This window comes from Monodelphis domestica, chromosome 6 (genome assembly GCF_027887165.1).
Source record: "Monodelphis domestica isolate mMonDom1 chromosome 6, mMonDom1.pri, whole genome shotgun sequence".
NCBI lineage: Eukaryota > Metazoa > Chordata > Mammalia > Didelphimorphia > Didelphidae > Monodelphis > Monodelphis domestica.
Window position 1 is genome coordinate 30,477,183 of NC_077232.1, and position 24,279 is coordinate 30,501,461.

Genomic DNA, 24,279 nt, shown 5'->3' on the forward strand with positions numbered 1-24,279 from the left:
GCGGTAGAAGAGGGCTTTGGGAGCTGGGCAACACTATGAGCTATTCATATGACTTGGCTTCTCTTCAAACTTCCAGATCCTGCTTTGGTCACTGCAGCCCTTCCCCTGAGGGTTAGGGCTGGATGGAAACCCTCCTGTGATTCGCCCCAAGGGAGGCTATGGAGAGGCTCTTGACCCCATGGGGCATCTCCTGCTGTCAATTGCAGGTCCAAAGGTCCCAGAGACCAGGGCTGAGCTTATGGGACCTTTCTCTTTTCAGCTCCCCTGAGGCCAGCCCACAGTTGCCAGTGTCCAAAATGGCGGCCAAACAACCTCCACCTCTCATGAAGAAGCACAGCCAGACAGACCTGGTGAGCCGTCTGAAGACCCGAAAGATCCTTGGAGTGGGAGGAGAGGACGATGATGGAGAGGTGCACCGCTCCAAGGTAAGGACCTTCTTCCAGGATGATGGGGCCGTGGGCTTGGGGATGGGTGAGGCTGCCCATAATGGCCAGATGGATAGGCAGATAAAAATGAGAAAGAAAAGAAGAGGAAGGGAGAACATCTAGCTATTCCTAAGATCCCTTCTTATATAGGGGTTCAAGGAGATGATCCTCTGCTTCACAAACCTGCCTGATTTTAGATCTAGAAGGGACCCTGACAGCTGACCTGACTGGGACCCTTCTCCCAAAGGAGAAAAGGAATTCCCCATCATGAGAATAGTTGACAAGTGCTCATTCAGCCTCTGCTGGAAGGTCGTCAAGGACAGGGAGCTCACTACCTCTAGAGGCTGCCTCGTCCCCTTCTGGACAACTCTGTGGTTAAGAAGATTTCCCTCACTTCAAGGCTAGATTTGGCTTGCACCGATTTTATCTTCTAGCCTTTGGGACCAAACTCAACAAGTCTAATCCACCTACACACTTACTCTCCTAATACTTGAAGGCAGAGAGCTTGTTGCTATTAAGTCTTCTCTTCTCTAAACAACCCATTTCTTTAACCTTTCCTATGTGATGGCCTCACAGCTCTTTGCTACGCTGGATGTTTTCCAAATGACCAAGAGTGGCCCCAGAATGGAATTCCAGATATAGACAGACTAGGTTCAAGTATAGACGCCGTTGCCTTCTTTTTGTTTTAATTTATTTCTTTATTCATCTCTCCATCCCCTCCCCACACCATGGAAGGCCTCTAGATTATGCCTTTCATGTTTTTATCTCCAGTTCATTCTCTGGAGAAGAACATTCCCAAGTTATTCGGCAAATATTAAATCTGGAGCCATATGCAATGTTCTCTTGGTATTATTCATTTTATTCTTCATTATCTCATGTAGTTCTTTCCAAATATAAAAAAGTTAGGGGGCAGCTGGGTATCTCAGTAGATTGAGAGACAGGCCTAGAGATGGGAGATCCTGGGTTCAAACCTGGCCTCAGACACTTCCCAGCTGTGTGACCCTGGACAAGTCACTTAACCTCCATTGCCTAGTCCTGATCACTCTTTTACCTTGGAGCCAATACACAGTATTGATTCTAAGATGGAAGGTGAGGGTTTAAAAAGAATTCATCTGCTCCTCATTTTGTAATCCCTGTTGCCTTATTATTTAAAAAATAATGCCCCTTATTTCTGAAGGATAGGGGCCTGTAGAAGCATCCTGAGATAAATACTAGTCTTTTTGGTTGGCATTTCCCATTGATGAACCAGTCTCAGTGTCTGGGAAGTCAGGGATAAGCATCCTTGGAGGGAACTTCCATAGAGGTGAGATCCTTGAGTACTCCACAGTTATCGCAGTCCACCCAAATCCCTACACATTTTCCCCAGCAAACTCCGAACTATACGTCTTCAGTCTTGGACTTGGGAAGCTGGTTTTTTTGAACCCGAGGATAAGATTTTCTCTTTATCTCCATGAATCTCATCATGCAGATTCTGCCTGTCATGATCTTTGGGGATCTTAATTCGATCACTTGTTTTATTATCCATCCTTTGCATCCTTCTGTCTTGGTGAAATCAACCTAGAACTTACGCTAGGACTCTACTTCCGGAAAAGGGGCTTCGAGCTACATTGATTTAAGATGCTACCTCCATTTCCCAGCGGTCTCCCTCCTTCCTCTTCCCAGAGAGCCATCCATTTTTCATAAAAGGGGCGGGGGAAGGAGGGATGAAAGAGATCCTCGCAGCTAACCAGCATATTGGAAAAGCCTGCCATTTTCTGCCCATTCCACGCCTATGGTCTCTCGCCTCTTCAAAGAGAAATCTGCTTTTTAATATGGCTTTTATTGAGTATGTGTTTCATCTCTGCCAGGAAAGCCCACCCTTCAGGACTCAGGGAGATTCATTTTGTGCGTCCAATCAAAGTAGAGGCCACTCAATATTGTGTTCCTGGTGGACCTTGGTTCAAATCCCCACTCTGAGGCTTACCTGCCAGGTGACCCTGGGGAAGTCTCTTTCCTCTCTAGGTCTAGCGAGCAGCTGAGACTAGATGATCTCAGAACTCCCTTTCAGTCTCTGAACCCGATTACATAGGACGTTCAGAAAAGGTTGCAGGAAGCTTCAGTGGGCAGCCCTCGCACAGGGGCCTAATTCTTCAACCTCAACTTGCCCAGGTGGTACCAAGGGCAAGCCTGGCATAGGGCATAGACCAGCTCCCTCCCTTTCTTCCTTCCTCTCCTCCTCTTAAGGGTCTTCATCTTGCTTGCATTAGCCTGATTTCCCCCATATCCAAATAAGGCTGGAGAGACAACTTGGGGTCCCCCCCCCTGCTTGCATCTCTAGAAGGGATCTGGAGATACTGTCATGGAGAATGGGGGAGGAGGAGATCTGGGCAGGACAGAAGCTCTGGGAACTAAGATTTTTCTTTCCACAGGCTTATTGTGGATAAAAGCAATTTTAAAGCCTACAGCACAATGGAAAAGTGAATGACTTGTTTTATAATAGGAAGGAAAGAAATGGCCTGGGGAAGGGAGGAGGGCTGTTAGCTTGGTGAGAGATTTGGAGGGACTTGGGGAGCACCTAGTGGTTGTAAGGATCTCCTCATTAAACAGCCAGCTCTGGAACTCAGACAGAATCATTCTTCAAGGTTTCGAACTCACTCCCAGGCTGGATGGCTTGCATTTAGAATTAGAAGGGACCTTAGAGGGAGGGCGCCCAGTGAAGGAAAAATTACTTGCTCTAGGTCACACAGGCCAGAATCTGTACTCATGCCCTTTCCCTTTAAATCGAATGTGTCCATCGCTAGGACATATCTCTCCAGGGAGAAAGCAAGGCGTTGAATGGGTGGGAATAGTCTTGAGACTCTAGATCTGAGCAGAAGGGTAGGGCCTTGGGTCAATAGGTGCTTCTAGCCATCCTTATGTGGTCTCACTGAGTCAAGTCTTTCCCTCTTCCAATTCATTCTCCATTTAGAGTGATTCTCTCATTGATTAGACCTGACTATATCTGTTTGGCACTTAGAGCCTTTCTTACTTGACTTTGGGCCCTCCTCTACCTCTCCAGTCTTATTACCCATTACTACCCTTAATCATTACGGCCATAGGATTGCTTTGCATCTGATAGCTGCTCCGCCATCCCCAGGCCTGGTGTTTATTTTTGTACCCATTTTCTTGGCACACATTACCCAATACACATGTTCAGAGAGAAATAATTGGAAAAGTGATACATTAATTTTTAGCAAATCACTTGATTAACATTCTATATTCTTATATTGTGATTAAAGACAGCATACAAGATAAATGATTTCATCATGAGTGGCTTAATTTTCTCATTACCCTGTGAGAAGTTTTGAGCTTACAATCAAAGAAAATTATTTATTTCTTTTAATAAAATGGAATAATTAATCAGAAGTTCTTAAAAGACAATTCAACAATCCTACCATTGGGGTTGAGGGGTTTTGGGAACACAATTCAAATTTAATATTAGACTGATCATTTTTCAGGGTTTACTAGGGAGTTTCTCAAGGGGAGAAAAATCAAGTCACTAAGGCATGATGAAGCTTGGTGTACCTGTACTTTTTGTATGGGCCTTTATGATTGATTTGTATGCTGGCTTCATGAGAATAAGTTTCTGTAAGTGGGAAAGTTTTGGATTTGGCCTGTAGCTGCGGTTTCACTGGGGATTATGTGTCTAAGTAAAAGTTAACCCATGATAGTCTTTTGGGATTGGGTTTGAGGGTCTGATCCTTTTGGTGATGTTTTGGGGAATTAGGGTACAGGTATTTTGCTCTTGCATTACTCCTTCTGACACTAGGGGGAATAATAATCATGTCAATTCTGTAGGTAAGGGGTATTGATGAGAGAGGTCATGCAAGGGGGACTGAGTGGGCAATCACATCTTGCCAAGGGCCATTCTGTGGCCTCCTTAGCTACCACACATGACTTTGTCAAGGCCTCGTGTTCTGATGGCTCCCAGCAAAGTACAATCCAGGTACCCTGGCCATCTTACCATTCCTCATCCTCATCCATACCATTTGCCATCTCTGTGACTTGACACTGGCTGGAATTCAATGCCTAGAATCATCACTACTTCTTGGAATTCCTAATTTCTAGTTCATGCAGTTCTATCTACAGGAAGTTTTTTCTTATTCTATTCGCTCCCACTCTCCCACCCCAGATTACATGATATCTATCATCTCTCTCTGCCTGTCTCTGTCTCTCTGTCTCTGTCTCTCTCTTTTCCCTTCCCTTCATCTCTCTCTGTCTCTCTCTCCTCCTCCTTTCATCTCTCTGTCTCTGTCTCTCTCTTCCTTTCCCTTTATCTCCATCTCTCTGTCTCTCTCTGTGTCTCTCTCCCCCTCCCTTCATCTCTGTCTCTGTCTTTCTCTTCCCCTCCCTTCATCTCTGTCTCCCTATTCCACTCCCTTCATCTCTCTGTGTCGCTCTGTGTCTGTGTGTCTCTCTGTATCTCTCCCTCTCTATATAATATGCATATATATATATATATATATATATATATATATATATATATATATATTTCTCTTTTCTCCTTATCCATGGCAGATCAGCCAGGTGCTGGGAAATGAAATCAAGTTTGCTGTCCGGGAGCCTTTGGGGCTCAGGTGAGTCATCCCCATCCCTGTCTCCCTATGGATGTCCCCCACCCCAAGTCTGTGGAGAGAGGAAAGGAAGTTATGGTGGGGGGAGAAGGAGACCTGAGGAGACCCTAGACAGCCAATGTCTGTCTACCTGTTCCAGGCTTGGTTTCCCCAATCTATCTGTAGCTGGAGTCTGTCCTCTGACCCCGAGCCAAAGGATCTTGGATCCTCAGCCCCATTGGTTGTTTCCTATCAACTCTCCCATACCCATACCCATGGTCTCTCTCTTCCCAGGCCTCCTGGCCAGGGGGTGGGGGATGAGGGTGTCCCTTTTGCCTCTGGGGATTGAGGGGGTGTAGAAGGGAGTGGGATATCCCTGGTTATAATCCATGTCTACTCTTCAGGGTTTGGCAGTTTGTCTCAGCTGTTCTCTTCTCTGGAGTCGCCATCATGGTAAGGAAGACCATAGCTCAGCCTGTGGCTATCTCTTCCTTCTCACCCTTTCCCACCTCCCTTACCACCATAGATCTGCCTCCCTTGGTCTTCCTACAGATTTTCCCAAGAGAGTTACCTCAGCCCCACCTATCAGTGCAGTCCAATTGCTTCCTTATAATAAACCTTCTAGAGTGGATCAGCCAACTATGCCCATCTCTTCAAAGAAATGGACCCAGATTTTCTTCTTGAGTGGCTCATAAGGGGCATGTAATGGACCAGAAAGAGCCCTTCTTTGTCCCATTGGGTCCCAGACCAGGTTATCTGAACTGGAAACATCTGGCTCCTCTTCCCCTCCCCTCACAAAACACACCATCTCCTCCTCTCACATCCCACTCACATATTTGGAGCCCAGACTGGGGGGTGGAGTGGGGAGCAGTACAAAATGAGGCTTTGGAACATTGACTCTGAAGTCAAAGGACTTAAGTTCAAATCTTGCCTCTGACACTATCTGCTTGATCTTGGCAAGTCATTGCAACTCCCTGAACCTCAATTTGCCCATCTGTAAAATGAGAAGGTTGGCCTAGATCAGCCTAGTTCTGATGCTTTGTTCCTATAATGACATCTTCCCCATCGCTGCTGCCCACCCTTGCCTAGAAAGATAGGACAGCACTGATGGGCTTCTCCAGTGTCCAGGCCCTGGGTCACCCACCCTCCTGATATTTTCCAGGCCCTTGCCTTTCCTGACCAGCTGTTTGATGCCATCTTTGATGGAGCCGAGGTGAACAGCAAAACTCCAATCCGACTCTATGGAGGGGCGCTCCTGAGTGAGTAGGAATATGAGGGTCTGGGAAAGGGCTGGAAATCACAGAACTTTTGAGTTGGAGGGCATCCTAGGGGCCACGTCTAGCTCAGCCCAGCCACGCATTTTCCCCCACTCTGCTGCTGGGACCCCACAAGTCATCAGTCTGTGCTTGAGAGAGGGGACAAGTGGCACAAAAGTGTCCTTTCTCTGAGAAGTCTCTCATTCCACTGAGGAAGGAAATGTATTATTACTAGAGGAGAAAGGGTTATCCTTGCCATCTCTTCCTCCAGACTCTGGGCAAGTCATTTGATCTTTGTGTACTTGGAAAATTCACTTCACCTTTTCAGACCTCAGTTTCCCAACCTATAACACGGAAAGGCTGGAAAAATGGAAAGCAGGTTGGTGTGATGAATAAAAAGCATTAACTCAAGAGGCAGAACACCCCAGAACTTATTCCCTGTGTGACCTGGACAAGTTTTCACTTCAGGCCTCAGTTTCCCCATCTGTAAAAGGAAAGGGCTGTAGTAAATAACTTCTAAGGTCCTTTCCCATCTCCAGACTCTATATATGTTAGCGTAATCCCTCGGGTGGTTCCCTTGAGCCTGTGGTGCCATCTTGTGGCAATACTCAGAATAGCAGCCCACCTTGGCATTGGCCCAAATGGTGCCTCCATCTTCATCACCCTCACTATCATTTAATGATCCTATAGCACATAGTGACTTGCGAAGTCCTTTATCTACATTGTCTCATTTGAACACTGCCGCCTCCCCATGACATAGCTGCTGGAGGCATTGCCTTCATTCTACAGATGGGGACACTGAGGTTTAGAAAGATCAAGTGACCTACCTTAGAACCATGAATCACCAGTATCAGAGCCAGTCTTTGAGTCCTGACCTTCTTCCACTATGACTACCTGGAGAACCATGACATCTCTGAGATACAGAGGCTGTAAATAGAGAGCTATCCCTCCAGTCAGGAGGACCTCAGTTCAACTTACTTCAGACACTTACTCTGTGACCCTGGGTAAGTCATTTGCCATCTCCTTGCCTCAGTTTCCTCATCTGTAAAATAAGGACAAGAATAGCATCTCTCTCCTTCCCAAGGTTGTTGTCAGTATCAAATGAGATAATATCTATCCAGTTCTTTCAAACCTTAAAGCATTATTTTGTTCTTGTTTGGTCATTTTAGACATGTCTGACTCTTTATGACCCCTTTCAGGGTTTTCTTGGCAGAGATACTGGAGGAATTTACCATTGCTTTCTCTAGTTCATTTGACAGATAGGGAAACTGAGGCCAAGGGTTAAATGATTTGTCTAGGGTCACATAGTATAAACGCCAACAACTATAAGGATAATTTTTAGTGTTTTGACTTTAAATCTAAATAAGTGGTCACCATGGAAAATTCCCAAATATGAAAAATGCCCAAGTCAGCTGGGGATTTATGGAGATTTTAATTAATAGAGAAAGAATTAAGGGAAGGAGAGAGAGAGAGAGAGAGAGAGAGAGAGAGAGAGAGAGAGAGAGAGAGAGAGAGAGAGAGAGAGAGAGAGAGAGAGAGAGAGAGAGAGAGAGAGAAGAGAGAATTAATTTAAACTGCTCTGGTTCAGGCTGAGCCAAGCAGTAGTTAAAGGCCTTAGTCAGTGTGGCCTCCCTAAGCCTAAGGGAGAGCGAGTCAGTCTTTATCATTCACCACAAGACTGTCTCCAAGCTGGGTTCTTCCACTCTGAACTGAAATTACTCTCCAAACTGAATTCAATTTTGTCCCTGAACTATTCCTTCGCCTCCTTTTAAAGAGATTTTTCTCTTATGTCACCTCCCCTAAATTTTCACATTTACCAATCACAGTAGATGCTTTTTTCTAGGACTTCCCATTCTTAGTTTTCACCTTTTTTGGTTTTCACCTTCTCTGGTTAGATTAAATCTTCTGAGTACTTCACACCTCTTTGTTAAGCTTGCCTTTTGTAAGTTACTTGACCTTTTTGTGATTAAAATTTAACCTTTACAGGTACTTAACACCTTTTTGTATTAGATCTAAAAATAGACCTATCTTAAGGTTCTAGCTTTACTATAAGGCATGAGTTAGGGACTTTCATTGTTCAATCAGGAGTTTACAACTTTATCTTCCCCTAAGGCACTGTCTGAGTAGGGTGGAGTAATTTTAAAATTTTCCAATACATTCCTGATTCTTGTTAGACCAAGTATCTCTATTGTTACAATAGGGGGATAGCTTAACCAAATCTTCTAAGGTACAGTCTGAGTAGTTTTTAAGATTCACAATATCCCCCCTGATGATCATTGGGAGACTAGTCTCCCCACTGTTCATTCAACATAATCATCTTGTAGTCCTAAAACATTTCTAACTACAGATGTATACAATATCCAATTTTCTAAGAAGAAATTACAGTAGTTATGGAGGAATAGAAAAGAGAGAAAGCAAAACCAATGTTTTGCTAGGCGCATTGACAGAAAGCCAAATTAGGGGCAGTCCCCTTGGCATAAAAGTGTACATTTACAAATAAATGTTCAATCAAATTTCAGTTCAATCAACCACACCCAAAGTTTGTTCTGGATCTTCTTGATGTAGTGTAGGTTTTCTGGCATCTTTCTGCAACAGTTCATTCTCTGGATTTAGGAGTTAGCAAGCTTCTTTTCTTGAAGATCTTTCTCAAACAAAAAAAATCAAAATCTTGGATTTTATACTAAAATACAGTATCTAGGAAATGTCTGAGACCAGATTTGAACTCAGGAAGATGAGTTTATATTTCTTAAAAACTATATAAATTATTATTATTATTATTATTATTATTATTATTATTATTAACCTGAGAGTTCACAGAGTCTAACTTGCTCATTTTCCAAATGAGTAAACAGAGATCTAGAGAGATTTATTGATCTCCGGAAAGCCACACAACTGACAAAAGTGGAGAAGCTGGAGTTCATCCTCTCAGAGGGGGAGATAAGCATCAAGGGAGGAAGAGAGACCCACTTAATGAAGTTCATCGGGCCAGCTTATGACCATTTTGGCAGGGAAGGACCAATGAGATTCACTGCCAGAAAGCAGGACCCTGGGAGAAGCCTTCATGGGGAGAGTTAGGGGAAGGGCTGGCTAGCTCTGGAGGAGCTCTCAGGAACCATAATTTGTACCTGACTCAAAGTGGAGATGCAAGAGGTCCTCTGCCAGTGAAGGCATCCCTTCCTTGGCATTCCATCCCTACCTTGATGATTAGAAGTCCTTTCCCATGAATAGTTTGGAAAATCAGAGACTGAAAGGAGTGTGTGCCTCACTTGGTTGGTGGTGGGTGAGGAAAGATCAGTCCTTGAGCAATCAGGGGCATACCACCACACATCCTCTTCTCTCTTTCCACTTCAGGCATCTCACTCATCATGTGGAATGCCCTCTACACAGCTGAGAAGGTCATTATCCGCTGGACCCTGCTCACTGAGGCCTGCTATTTTGGGGTGCAGTTCTTAGGTGAGTTGCTAGCAGGGAGGCCTTAAAAGATTTTGAATTCCAACCTTCTCATTGGACAGATGAGAAAAATGAGGTTCAGAGGTGGTAAGTAGCAGAGTCAGGATTTGAATCCAGATCCTTTCACTCCAAACCCAGTTCTCTCAACCTATGTTATCTCAACTACTAGCCCAAGATTCATAGAGGTGGCTGGGTGGCATTCCCAAAATTCTCCCATCCCCTCAAAACTCCTTCCTTCAGAGTTAGATAGGGATTGGTGATGGAGTCTCACTTTGGTTGTTTTTTTTTCCATTCCCACTTGGTTAGATTTAGAGGAGACACCTTGGGGAAGAAAGGTAGGGGGATGGGATGGGGGACATGGTCACCTGGATCTCCACCTAGCATCCTGTGGACCTCCCTGACTTCCTAATGATGACATGGTCTTTCACCCTCTTTTCTCATCATTCTTAGAGGTAGCTAGGTACCAGTATAGAGAGAGCCCTAGATTTAGAATTAGGGAAACCAAAGTTGGGAACAATGGATAGTGTCGGGCCTGGAGTCAGGAGGACCTGAATTCAAATCTGGCTTAGCTGAGGGACCATAGAAAAGTCACTTAACCCCCATTACCTAGCCCTTACCATTCTTCTGCCTTAGAATTGGTGCTTTTTATTGATTCCAGGACAGAAGGGTTTAAGAAAACAATTTAAAAGCCAAGTCTGCCTCTAACACAGAATACCTATATAACACTGAGCAAGCCCCTTAACTCCTCTCAGTCTCAGTTTCCACGTCTGTAAAATGAGGGAAATGACAGAACCTACCTTTTGGGGTTGTTGGGATCAAATAAGAGAACATTTTTTTTTAATTGACCAAAAAATATTTTTCTCTCTTCTATTTTCCTAAGCCTTCTCCCACCATTGGAAAAGGGAAGGTGGGGGGAACCCATTGTAACAAATATGCATTGTCATAAAAACAATTGGCCATGTCTAAAATCATCTCGTTTTGCACCCTGCAGCCAAGGTGGGTTGGGGTTAGATGTGTGATTCAAATCATTCCAGATGATCTTTTCTGAGAGCAATTCCAAGGGAAATGGCACTGCATAGATTACGGTATGAAGAAGGAGCTCCTTTTGGAGTTCATTTTTATCATCGTATTCATTTTCAGCCATATATTGGAATCAAATATTGAGTAATAATAATAAAAAGAGTTTGGCAAACCATAAAGTGACATCGAAATGCTGACTGTTAGTATTAATCAACAGCCATTTCTTAAGTACCTCGTAAGCACCAGGAACTGTCCATTCACTGGGGATCCAAGGACCAAACCTAAAGGGATTCTTGACATCAAGGACCTCATGGACTATGGGGCCAAAGCAACAAATGCAGAAATGGGCAAATGTAGAAATTAGGGGGAATAATCCGAGCAGATTGAGAAGTAACTGCTGGGAGATTGGGGAAGAGATTGAATAAGAGATGGTCCTTGAACTGAGAAGTGAAAGACATTAGGGAGTCGAAGGAAAATGGTGGGAGGTGTTACAAGGGAATCACTTTAAAAGACTGATATATATTAATTTAAGGTCGCCCAGGAATCAGCTATGTAATTCCTAAATGAAAAACTCAAGTCAGCCGTCAGCCTTTTTTGGAGTTTAATTACAATAGGAGCAAGAAAGGAATTAGAGATATAGAGAGAGAGAGAAAGGGGAGAGAAGGGAATAGGGCTTAAATACCCCTTCTGTTTAGGCTGGGCCAAAAGGCCCAAGCCCTTAGATAGCTGGGGCAAAGAAAAGAGATCAGTCCCTATTACTCACGTGTCCAAAATGGAGAAACAGTCTCAGAGGCCCCCACCTTCAGCTTCCTTCAGAGCAAGCTTCCCCAGAGCCCAGGAACCACACCGACCAAAAACTCAACCACCTCCTATCTTTAAGGACACCATCCAAGTTGCCTCCCCTCAGTCCTCACATCTACCAATCACTCTTCATCAATTTCCCTGTCAATGGAGGCTCTCGCTTAACCCAGGACCGCCCAGAGGTTTCTGGCTTTTGCACATGTCTGTTGAAGGTCATATTTTCAAATGATTAAATCTATACTCCTTTGCTACAGCCCTTTCTAAATCCTGTTAACCTGAGTAGGGTAGAGATTGGAATAATTAAATTTTGATCTAGGCTGCAGCCCTTACTCAATCCTATTAGGACTGAATAGGGTGGAGATTTATTCCAAGTATCTCCATTGTATCAATTCTAAAATCAATCAAGACTCAAAGAAATTCCTGTTCTATGCTTAAGCATAGGTCAAAGTCCTTTCCATTGTTCAGCAAAGGGTCTCTGTCCTAAAGTAATCTTAAGAAGGGAAGAGAAGGAACCTCCCATGCCAATGGGGTTCCCATTCCAATAGACTATCAGTAAGAAATTTTCCAAGTATGAAATATCCCAATGGTGAAATTTCCAACATTTATAAGTCTAAGGAATTTTGAGGTTTACAGAGGTGAGGGCAAACCATGGAAAAATGGAGTGCCAGTGGGAAAAAAAAAGCAGGGGAAAATGTCCAGGCTTGGAAAATGGAGTGTAGTATACAGAGTAAGGAGATCAGTTTGTGACAAGCCTTGAAAGAAGCCTTTAAATGCCAAGCTAAGGAGTTTATATCTTCTCCTAAAGGCAGTAGGGAGCTACCAGGGCTTCTTGAGCAGGGGAGTAATGTGGTTAGAACTGAGTTTTAGGAATGGTTACTTTGACAACTGAGTGTAGGATGAATCCAAACAGGGAGAGGTCTGAGGCAGAGAGACTAGGTAGGAGGTTTTTGCAGTAGTCTGGGTGAGAAGTGAGGGGGAGTCTGTATGAGGGTGGGGGCTGGGGGAGTGGGGCAGGGAAGGGTGGATGCCTGGGGTGCTCTGGAGGCAGGGAGCACTCACAAGATTCAGTAGCTTTTCCCCCTTATTTCTTTCAGTCACCACTGCTACCCTGGCAGAAAATGGACACGTGTCATCAGGGGCGCTGTTCCTCCTAGCCAGCCGTCTCCTCTTCATCCTCGTCAGCATTTACTACTATTACCAAGTGGGCCGGAGAGCCAAGAAGGCCTAGTAGCCCCATCTCCCCCTGGGCAGAGGATGTCAGGGGTGGGGTTGCCTGCCTGCATGTCCCTGGACCAGGGTGACATTTGGGGAGGGTTACTTTTTTGGTTTGTCCTTTTAGTGTACCAGAGGGATGACCCCTCTATCTGTCCCCAGTCCTTGACTGCTAGGCTCCTGACCCAGGCAAGGAAGTTGTTACCCTACCTTGGCTCAGCGATTCTAGATGGAAGAGTTTTCATGTCCTAACCAGCCCCTAGAATTGGAGCCAATCTTGGCCCTAACAGAGCCACTGGCTTCACTCCTGATAAACCTCCTTAGGCCATGGCCAAGAATCTGAGACTTCCCAAGGTAGACTGAGAGGTCTGGGGAAGCAGCAGTGATAGTATGGGAAGAACCCTGGATTTGGAGTCAGGAAACTCTTGAGGTCAAAGCCTGGCCCTCCTCCTTACTACTGGTGTGACCTTGGGCAAGTCACTTAACCCCAAGACTCAGTTTTCTCATCTAAAAAATGAGGAGATTGTACTAGATGATCTCTAAGATCTTTTTCCAGCTCTAAATCCTAGATGAGAAGACCGAAGGTTCTTGAGGATAAACAAAAGCATCTCTTCTCTCTACTGGGACAGACTGGATGTGGCCTCCATAGGGGCAAAAGGAAAGACCCATATTTACCCCCTTTGGAGTCTCCAGCCTTTGGGTTTCTACTGATCACTGCTGCTGAATCCCTCAGCCTTGGAGTTGGAAGAGAGCATTCATTCCAAGCAACATAAAGGCTTGAGACTAAAGAATGGAGGAGGGAACAATCCCATAAATGGGGTTACCAGAGACTGGGCTCATAGGACTGATCCCCCATCCTTCAGCAGGAAGGATCTTCAAGGATTCAGTCTGCCCCAAGGATGTCTTCAACCAGGCTCGCCAACAAAGCAGCCCTACAAAACTCCCTAGAAGCATCAGCCTGAGTTAAGATCCAAGGTTATCTCCTTGTCTTTTCATGGCTGACTGTTTTAGGCTTCCTGATACACTCTGTCCACACTGCCCTGGGCATTTCAAGACAGCCCCTTGGTAGAACTCTTGCTCAGAGACTCCTTTTGTTCTTAAACTATCCCAGTTCCCATCCTTCCTCCACAACTGAAAAAAAAAAAACAACTAGGTTCCCAGCTCATCCCTAGATGGTTTCTTGGGAGCAATAGTTTTGCTGTTGCCAGCCTGTGGATGTGGGTTGGAGGATGGGTCAATGGACCAGATCGTTCAATGGACTGTGAACACAGCCAGATGGGTCCATAACAGACAGGAGAGGATAATTCAATTGCTTTTGGAAAGTTGTCTCCCCTTCTAAAGATGGGTAGCTTTGGGAATGGGTGAGAGATGGGGGGAAAAGATGCTACTCCATTTCCCTCACCTCCAGTTGAGAGGTTCTAGGGTCTTATCTAGACCCCCTAAAGTTGCTCAAGGGACCTTGTTTGGGCTGGGGGACATAGACTCTTTGAGATTCAACTCCAGGCAGGAAACTGCCATGTGAGCATTGACCCAAGGGCTCTCCCCAGTCCCTAAGTCCTACCAGTCTGTAGATCCTCTACTTTCCCCCTCTCTCACCCCAAACTTCCTCAGTTTGCTTCACCCCAGTTCCATTCTCTGGATAGAGGCACTGGTGAATTTCATGCCCAATGCTACCTGTCACTGATAGGTTGCCCTAGTCAGGAACCATTTTGTAAATAGTAGGATTAGGATATGCAAAAGAAAAAAAAAAAGAAAAACCCCATCATTTCTGCAAATCGCAACCCTGCTCTGTGTTTGCCTCCTATGAGAGCCCCTTCCCCTGCTGGCTCAGCTCGGACCCAGTAGGCAGGAAAGACTAGCTGCTTGCCTTCCCTCTTTCCTACTTTTCTAGGCTCTTTCTTCATTTTTTTCATGCTTCAAATGGTGCCTTTAGAGCAGGAAATTCAGAAGCTCATGTTCTATTCCAGAAGGACTCCAACGTTGTGTGAATCTTTGTCTTTTTTTTTCCCTCTTGGATGTTGCCGAATTTGTCCTCTGAACCTGATACCTCAGTAGCAAAAATAAACAAAATCCATTTGGTCAAATTCTTGCCCCTTGCATTCCCCAGTTTTCCTCCAAATAGGGTCAGCCAGGACCAGAGGGATTCCCCTTGGCTCCCAAGACTTCCCCAGGGTCTCAGACTCTGAGGATGCGTGCAAAGAGGAGTTGGATAGCTGCTTCCCCCCTTTTTGCTATGGCCCATTCCTTTGGTTGCTGATGTGACTGAATGGGAGGACAGGAGAGAAGAAAGCAGCCTTACTATCTCTGCTTTCATCACCTGCCTTTGGAGGAAGGGGTTTGGGAAGGGGATGGCTCTGCTTCCCCTTCTCAGTATGCAGGGTGGTGTTGGGGATCAGGGGAGTAGGTGGACCAAGTGGCTGAGTGAGACCTGAGATCTGACCAATACTAGATGATCCCAGAAAACGACAGGAGAGTGATTCCCTACCTAATTTGAACATTCCATGTTCCCATATCCTTCCCATCTGGGACATTGTGTAGTCAAGGGCGTAGGAGCCTTTTCAGACATAACATTCCATATTCTGTGTTGTAGAGTTCCTTCCAGTTTGAATACTTTATGTTCTAAGATCCCTTCCAGCTCTGACATTCTTCTATGTGCTAAGGTCCCTTCGAAGTCTGACATTCATCCTATGTTCTAAGGACCTTTCCAGCATCGACATCTTATGTTCTAACATCCCTTTCCAGCTCTGAAATTCCATGTTCTAGGCTCCCTCTCAGATCTGGCATTCTGTGCTCTGAGGTCCCCTTCATCTCTGAGTTTTAATGTTCTAAAGATCTTTCCAGAATGTTAGAACTAGAGTAGAATATAGAATGTTAGAGCTGGAAGGGACCTGAGAACCAAAAAAAATGTTAGAACTAGAAGAGATTTTAGAATAGCTAGGAGCCTTAAAACATGATGAGAAAACTGAGGTCCAGAAGGGGAAAGGGACAACAAATAAATGTCAGAGCCAGGATTGTGTGGTCTACACTTCCCCTCAAGTCTGACATTCCTTGTTCTAAGCCCTCTTTCAGATCTGGCATTCTGTGCTCTGAGATCCCTTTCAACTCTGAGTTTTAATGTTCCAAAGATCTTTCCAGAATGTTAGAACTGGAATCAAATATAGAAAGTTTGAGTTGGAAGGGATCTTAGAACTCCCCCAAAATGTCAGAACTAGAAGAGAAAGGGACAACAAATAAATGTCAGAGCCAGGATCATGTCTGTTCTAGGCTTCTCCTCAGGTCTGACATTCCATGTTCTAAGCTCCTCTCAGATCTGGCATTCTGTGCTCTGAGATCCCTTTTAACTCTGAGTTTTAATGTTCTAAAGATCTTTCCAGAATTAGAACTGGAGTTGAATATAGAAGGCTTGAGCTGGAAGGGATCTTAGAACTCCCCCAAAATGTCAGAACTAGAAGAGAAAGGGACAACAAATAAATGTCAGAGCCAGGATTGTGTATGTTCTAGGCTCCCCCTCAGGTCTGACATTCCATGTTCTAAGCTCCCTTTCAGATATTCTGTGTTCTAAGGACCCTTCCAGCTCTAATGTTCTGAGGTGTCTTCCAGCTCTGGGTTTTTAATGTTCTCAAGACCTTTGTAGCTCTTTAGGTGGATTAGAGACCGAGAAGGGGTCTCACAGGCCATTTATCCCATTTTACAGATGAAGAAACTGAGGCCTAGAGGAGTTAAGTCACAAGTGAGGTCACAAGTGAGCGCCAGAGCTGGCATCAATCCCTCGAGTCGTTGACTCCAAATCCAGTGCTCTTTCCTATTCCCTCTTGCTTATATCCGTCTTCTGTTTCTGGTTTGCAGGGCACTCCTTCCCCCTTCTCTCTGCTTTCCATCCCCCTCCCCAAGCCTCCAAATCAAAAGCAGTCACCATTCATGTATGCCGTTATTTATTTATTTGTTTGTTTGTTTTGTAAGAAACAGACACAAAGACCAGTGCAGAACATTCAATGTGTGTTCTGTTTTATATTACAAAAAAACTCCCCGATATAAAAAAAGCCTGATGGGAGGGAATACATGATAAATTAGCTCTGCTATCTACTCCAAGGAACATTTACAGTTTTCAAAATAGACTTTAAACATATTTCACATGGCAGGAGACTGGGCTAGGGGAGGGAAGTGGGGAGAGCCCCGTCACACTCGGGCTCTTCTGGGGCCTCCAATGAGATCACGAGAGAGAGGAGGGGAAAGGGGCACATCGGGGCTTGGGGGGCAGGGGGAGGGTTACAAAAACCAAGCAGCAACAGCAGCTCTGGACGCTGAGCCCGATGGGGAGCCCAGAGCTTGCCCCTACCTTCCCCATGAAAGTTTGCTTTCTCTCTCCCAAGAGTCAGTAGCTTCTGAAAGGGCTGCTGGTTCCCAACACAGGATGGGGTCTCCCACCAGCCCACTCCCTCACCCTCAACTCCCATCCCCCCTCTTGATAGGATTGGGTGAAGGCTCATTCGAGTGTGGGAAAAGAAGGGAGGAGAGGAGAAAAGCCTCCCCTCTGGCCCACTTTGAGTCTGATCTAGATGGACTCCCCCAAACTCCAGCCTGGGCCCCTGAGAGAGGAGCTGTCCTGGCTCATTCTAGGGCCTGTCCCGCTCAGGAAGAGGACTTCAGCCCTCCTTAGGGCCTCGATGGAGGCCACTTCCTTTCCTTTCCTACCAGGGCCCTTCTGGGGGAAGGATGGGAATCCAGTGAGAACGGCTCGGTTTTCCCTTTTTGGGCCTCGGTGGTATCCCTCGAGGGGCTCTGGGGGCTCGGTTTTCCCTTCTTGGGCCTCGGTGGCATCCCTCCAGGGGCTCTGGAGCTGTCTGGGCATCCCACTGGGGCACAGGCTTTTCCACTGGGGTCATCAGGAGGATGGTTGGAGAATGGACAGCCCACGGGAAAAGAGAAACCAAAGGAGGTGGGCAGAGCCCCATGACTATCTGCAGCTGGGACAAGGAGGGAGATGTACAGGCACCCTGAGGTTTCTGCCCTGCTGAAACTAGGACTTCGGAGGGCTAAAAAGCACAGTGCTGTTGCTGAGCTGAGTATGTGCCAGGGGACGAAGCCCACAGGAGCTACCCTCCCTTCTGCTGCCAGAGATGGGGTGGGCAGGCCACTGTGTGCCCTGACAAGGGGATGGGGGCCCTTCTAAGTTTCCTGCTCGGGGGCAAAGCTTGGCTGCCCCGCTCTGGTCTTAGCTCCGGAGGGAGAAAGTGAGAAGAGGGTACAATACTGCTCTGATTTCGCCTCCTCTCTTAGGGCTAGAGCAAGGGGGGGGGGAGGGTCTGGAAGGTGGAAGGAGACACAGAAAGAACTGGGGACACTTCTATTTCCGATAGGCACCCTCAGGAACCCATCGCCTCCCCCCAAACCCTGCCCAGCTGGGCATTCTGGGTTATAGCCTCCAGCAAGGGAGCCGGGTGATGCAGTCAAAATGGCATAAGACAGAGAGTTCAGATCCAGAAACAGCTACTTGACTCTTCGTGTGATCTTGGGAAATCACACGGCAGTCCTGAGCTTCATCTGTCAAAATGGGGTGACTAGGAGGTCTCTGGGGGTCCCTTCCAGCTCTGCTAACGGTGCCCTCCCCAACACTGTGAGAGAGCCGGGGAGGATGGGGCTGGCCAGAAGGGAGGCGGTTAGAGTGAAGCAGAACAGCCCTGGGCACTTTTTCAGAGGGAACAGAGACTATCCAGTTCTAGTTTCCTCTAACAGAAGACCCTAAAGACCCCTCTGCTTTAGAACATGTCCCTCCCCTTTAGCCCCTACCCCCAGCCCCTATTCCCCAGAGCTCAAGACTTTTTCGACAATGCAGTATTTCCAAAATTGCCTGACTTTTAGTCCTCTTCCCAGAAGAACAGGGTCTTTTTGCAGCCTCTCATCTTCTCCCTCTTCCTACATCCTGCCAGGGGGCACAAGACACATCCGTTTCCCCTTCCCCCTGCTGTCTCCTAGACCCCAGGACTTACTGCTTTCTCCTAGCCTGGTCAGACATGGTGGCTAATGGTCCACAAGACTGGTGCTGAGTGGTGGTCACGAGGTCCAGCTGTACAAAGAGGAAGGATGCTGGGAAACTCCCCCTCACCCTTAGGCTGCTGATGTTCCTTTGGTCTTTAGTGCAATCCATGCCTGGTTGGCTTCTGGCTCCTGGTCCCTGGGCAGGATGCCCTGAGGGAGAAGCCCGGCATTCGTGTCCAATGTGCAGCACCTCCAATTCTGGGCTATCTCCTTGGCCAAATATATGTTACAGCAACAAACTTTTTTTTTATCCTTTCTTTCTTCATTTCTTCTTGTTAACAAAAATAGCTATTTACTGCCCTACTTCTTCTCGGCACCCCCACCCCCTGCCCCCTGCCAGCTTTCCTGGATCAGGCAGGCAGGCAGGGTTGGGGACTGCAGGGAGGGGAGGAAGCAAGGCAGGAGAAGCAGTCACCAGGAAGGAGAGGGGCAGCCTTCTCTCTACTGGATCCCTCGGAAGAGGCACATGGCAAAGATCATGGCAAACAGCTGTAGAAAGAGAGGAGGAGACAGAGTCAGGCTCAGGCAAGTCTGAGCCCAAAGCCAGCTGGAAGGGGCAGAGGAAGAAGGCTCTGGATGTTCTGTCCTTTGCCCCCATCCCTACATTTTCTGTATTATACACAGGTCTTCCTCCCTAGTAGAGGGTAAGAAGGCTGCTGCTTTGTCTGGGTCCCAGAAAGCCACAGATTATTCCTGCTAGCACATTGCCTGCACCCAGTAGGTCCTTAATAAATGTTGGTGAAGTTGGCTCGAGTAGAATGGATGGGAGTGACTCCCTTATTGTTCCGGGAGCTATGCTGCTTTCTGCGCTGGGTACCACCAGGGTGAGGACTTATCTGTCAAGTAAGTAGGATATAGCCGAGATTTGAACCCAAATCTGCCTTTGATACTCTCTATCTGTGTGATCTTCAGTAAGTCACTTAAATTCTCTGAGCCTCGGCTTCCTCATCTGTAAAAAGCAACATCTACCTCCCAGGAGTGCTGTAAGAGCAAATGAAAGGATAATGCGCTTGGCAGAGAGAGTCTGGCACGTGGTAAGAGCTGTATAAATGGTAGCTGCTCTTATTATCATTATTATTGTTATCATCTTAGAGGCCACAGAATCCAACCCTTTTCTAGATAAGGACACAGATCTCAATAAATGACTCGCCCAGGGTCATGCAGCTAGAGTGTCACTTAATTCTTCCTGACCACAGCATCTATTTGCCATGTCACCTTCCATTGTGCTTCTGGAGGGACGGTGGGTGCCCTGGGAGTCTTTGGAAAGGAAAATAGGAGGGGGCAGGACAGGAAGGGGCACAATTCTTGCCAAATGGGCAGGGGGGGGGGGCTTGTGAGCTGTGCCACTGGGATATAAAGACAGGTCAGGATTGACATTGCTTACCTCAATGGCCAGCACTCCAATGGCGAGGGCTCCAGCAAGATAGACGTAAGTCTCGAAGGAATTGAGGATCACAGTGTAACAGCCCTTGGAGGAAAAGGACATTCGAGGGAGGTCAGCCACAGAACCAGAACACTCAGCTTTTCATGGGAGAAGCGCTCCAGACAAGGAACTAACCAGCCTGGAGAGCTCCATCGGGGGCAAATGCTCAGAACCCACGAAGGTTTCCTATAAAACTGCTGATTCGAGTCACTTAGGCAGACGTATCAAGCAGAAAAAGTGAACCCTCCTCTAGGACCCAACAGTCACTATCCAGGCTCTGCCCAAAGATGTCCAGGGAGGGAGAGCCTACGACCTCCTGAGGGCACCCATTGCACCTCTGGCCAGTTCCAACGGTTGGAAAGTCTTTCTTGACATCAGACCTTAATTGGCTTCTTGTGACTTTTGCTTGTTGCCCTTTGGGCACAAACTGGACATGTCTAATCCTTCTTTCATAGAAGAGCTCTCCAAATAGGTGACTAGAGCCATGACTTCCTCTCCTCCCCCCACCCGGCTTCTCTTCTCTAAGCATCCCCAAACATCCTCAATTCCCTTTGGTTATCCTCATGTGACATGAACTCCAAAGCTTTCTCCATCCTGGGTCACTCCTTTTGGGATGTTCTCTACATTAGCAATATTAATCCCTCTGTCTCTCTGTCTTCTCTCTGTCTCCCTCTGTCTTTCTCTCTGTCTCTCTCTCCTTCTCTCTGTCTCTCTCTCTGTGTCTTCTCTCTCTCCCTGTCTTTATCTGTCTCTTCTCTCTGTCTCTCTCTGTCTCTCCCTCTGTGTTCTATCTCCCTGTCTCTGTCTTCTCTCCCTCCCTCCCTGTCTCTCCCTCTGTCCCTCTCGTTGTCTCTCTCTCCCTCTGTCTGTCTGTCTTTTTCTCTCCCTGTCTCTCTGTCTTCTCTCTCTGTCTCTATCTTCTGTCTTCTCTCTCCTTCTGTCTGTCTCTGTCTTCTCTCTCTCCCTCTGTCTCTCTGTCTTCTATCTCTGTATGTCTATCTTCTCTGTCTTTTCTCTCTCCCTCTCTGTCTGTCTGTCTAGCTCTGTCTCTCTCTCTCCTTACCTTCTGTCTTAGAATGGATACAAGTTCTGGTTCCAAGGCAGAGGAGCTGTTTGGGATTAAGTGACTCATCCAGGGTGTCATGGCTAAGATAAGCCTGAGGCCTGATCTGAATCCAGGACTTCATGTCTCCAGGCCTGGTTTTTTATCCACTGAGCCACCCACATGACCCTGCCATGCCTTTCTTTTTGCCGATGAAGACTTCAGGAGGCTTTATGGTTGCTACTTCACCCTGAAGACCTGCACTGCACTTATCGTCTTCTAAGCCCCCTAAGTTAGAAAAGCTTCTGTCTATCTATAACTCTTCCATCTTGGGTTTGTGGATTTGATTTTTGGGGCCCAACTGCATGGCTTACATTTATTCCTATTAAAGTTCAGGTGATTCTATACAGATGTGTGCACACACCCATTCCTAGAAAAGCTGCTGATTCTATCCCTCCCCACTCTTTTCTGTGTCTTGCCAGGTGGCCCAGGTAGCAAGACCCTTCCCATCTTTGAAATTGTCTCACGGGGCAGCTGGGTAGCTCAGTGGATGGAGAGTCAGGCCTGGAGTTGGGAGGTCCTGGGTTCAAATCTGGCCTCAGATACTTCCCAGCTGTGTGATCCTGGGAAAGTCACTTGACCCCCATTGCCTAGCCCTTACCACTCATCTGCCTTGGAGCCAATGCACAGTATTGATTCTAAGGCAGAAGGTAAGGGTTTAAAAATAAATTTATTGACTCAAGGGGCAGTGGATGGAGAGCCAGGCCTGGAGATGGGAGGTCCTGGGTTCAAACCTGGGCTCAGACACTTCCTAGCTGTGTGATCCTAAAGTCACTGAATCCCCACTGCCTAACCCTCGCTGCTCTTCAAGCCTTGGAGCCAATACACAGTATTGATTCTGAGATGGAAGGTGAGGTACCTGTCAAAAGTCCTATAGCAGACTTCAGGTTGTTCTGTATAAAAATGCAAAATAAATGTTTTTATTAACCAAAAAAAAGAGGAAGAAAGAAAGAAATCGACTCTAATGTTAATTACAGCTCCGTGAACTGGAGAGAAAATCGGTAAAAACAACTGAACAGAAAGAAATCCCTTTCCTCCCTTTGTCTACTTATTGCCAGCAAAGCCACCTGGGGGCTCCGGTGCCACGTGGAGGAATGGGCTAATGTCACCTGCCCGCGTGCCCTGCAGATGGCCAGTCACAGTGAGGGGGCACAGAATTGGCGCTGGCTTGTTCACGTGGGCAGAGCTGCCAGCATTGTTGGGTAACTCACTGGGCTCTGGAATGGTGAGTGTGTACCGTATCCAGAGAGGACAAAATGAAGCAGTGGCTCTTTAGCCCCTTGTGGGTGGGGGCTTCCCTTGGGGTATGGGGCCAGCTGTTCTTCTCCAATCCTCTTCAGTTCTTGGGTTCCCACCCACTCTCATGGGCTCCCGCCAGCTCTGCTGGGGCTACACATGGGAAACTTGTTCTTGCCCAACCTGAAGCCCTCTCTGCCACCCACCCAGTTCAGGCTTGTCTCTCTCTGGCAACTGGAGGGTCCAATCTCACCGGGCACTGGAGGCGTCCCGGGCATTACAGTTCCTACTTCTAGAGTGATGTCCAGCCCCAGAGCTCTTTCCTTGCAAAGATTCTATAAGGTTTGCTGTTCAGTCATTTCAGTCGTGTCTTTGACTCTTCATGACCCCATTGGGTTTGCCATCTCCTTCTCTGGATTATTTGACAGATGGGGAAACTGAGGCAAAGAGGGTTAAGTGACTTGGTCAGGGGCACACAGCCTAAAAGTATCTAAGGCCAGAATTGCACTCAGAAAGATGAGTCTTCCTGACTCAGGGTCTAAGACTCTATTTACTGCCCTGGCCATCTCCTTCTCTGTGGGATTAAGGCAAACAGAGATTAGTGGACTTCCTTGGGGTCACACAGCTAGTAAGGAAATATAAAAATAACCCTACTTTCAGAGACATAAGATAAAGTGACTTGCCCAAGGTCACACAGCTAGCAAGTAGTAGAATGAGTCTAGAGTTCATTGGGACTCTATGTCTAAGGTCTCTACAATGCTACATCTGCCTATGGCCCCACGGAGAGCTGATCAGAATGGTATAGTTGGAAAGAGGTCTGGTTTAGGCATTAGAAGAACTGGGTTTGGGTTCCCATCTGGCTGTGCTATCCTGGATGAGCCCTTTCTCCTGTATCGCAGTTTCCTCTTCTTTAAATGGGAGTAGCAGGGGAAGCTAGGTGGCACAATGGATAGAGCTCCAGGTCTAGAAGTCAGGAGGTCCTGGGTTCAAATCCTTCCCAGCTGTGTGACCTTAGCCAAGTCACTTAATCTGGTTTGCCTAGCCCTTGTCCTTCTGCCTTAGAATTGTTACTAAGGCAGAAAATTAGGGTTTAAAAAATGAAGTGGGAATAATAATATTTGCATTATAAATTGTAAAGAGTTATAGTTATGGGGCTGGATTATAGGATCATAGATTGAGAGCTGGTCATCTAGCTTAACTTCCTACTTTTACAGATGGGGAAACTGAGGCAGGAAGACATTATGTGATTTGCCCAGTGTCCCACAGCTAGGAAGTGGCTGAGGTCAGATGTGAACTCAGGACCTCCCAATTCCAGTCCTGGAGCTCTACCCTCTGTGCCATCTCACTGCCTCTCACTTGGCACTCTCAATGGAATGAACCTTCTCACTCAAACAGTCAGCTTTCTAGTGTAGAAACACAGGGCTTGCTCTGCAAGAGGCTGGGGGCAGGCAATGGTAGATGGAGAGAGATGGGTGCCCTCCTCTGGGATGCTGGTGGCACCCGCTGCCTTCCTGCTCCCCAGAGCCAACTCCTCCACCTTCTCACTCAGCTTCCTCAGCATCACAGATTTTTTCCCATTCTCTTTAATTCTGAGCCTTCCCTCTAGATTTCTTCCAATTTATTCTGTATATAGCCTGTTTGTAAGTCTCTATTTACATGTTGTCTCCCCTATTAGACTGTAAGCTCCTTGAGGGCACAGACTGCCTATTGCATTCCTTCTGTATACCCTCATAGCTTAGTGCAGAAT

At 46.6% G+C, this 24,279-nt stretch overlaps 2 protein-coding genes across 6 annotated transcripts in view; one reads left to right on the forward strand and one right to left on the reverse strand.

Annotated features, from left to right (window-relative positions):
- TP53I11 (tumor protein p53 inducible protein 11) overlaps positions 1-14,819 on the forward strand; it is a 29,650-nt gene extending 14,831 nt beyond the window's left edge. For all 4 annotated transcript variants that reach the window (XM_007497360.3, XM_007497358.3, XM_007497359.3 and 1 more), the window contains exons 2-7: positions 260-425; positions 4,962-5,020; positions 5,401-5,449; positions 6,159-6,255; positions 9,604-9,705; positions 12,618-14,819. In XM_007497360.3, the coding sequence (XP_007497422.2) occupies positions 297-425; positions 4,962-5,020; positions 5,401-5,449; positions 6,159-6,255; positions 9,604-9,705; positions 12,618-12,751 (570 nt within the window). In that variant the 5' untranslated portion in view covers positions 260-296 and the 3' untranslated portion in view covers positions 12,752-14,819. The remainder of the gene's footprint in view (positions 1-259; positions 426-4,961; positions 5,021-5,400; positions 5,450-6,158; positions 6,256-9,603; positions 9,706-12,617) is intronic.
- Positions 14,820-16,650: 1,831 nt separating this feature from the next.
- Positions 16,651-24,279, reverse strand: part of TSPAN18 (tetraspanin 18) — a 207,118-nt gene continuing 199,489 nt past the window's right edge. For both annotated transcript variants that reach the window (XM_056801916.1, XM_056801914.1), the window contains 2 exons: positions 20,156-20,239; positions 16,651-19,260 (listed from right to left, as the gene is read on the reverse strand). In XM_056801916.1, the coding sequence (XP_056657894.1) occupies positions 19,213-19,260; positions 20,156-20,239 (132 nt within the window). In that variant the 3' untranslated portion in view covers positions 16,651-19,212. The remainder of the gene's footprint in view (positions 19,261-20,155; positions 20,240-24,279) is intronic.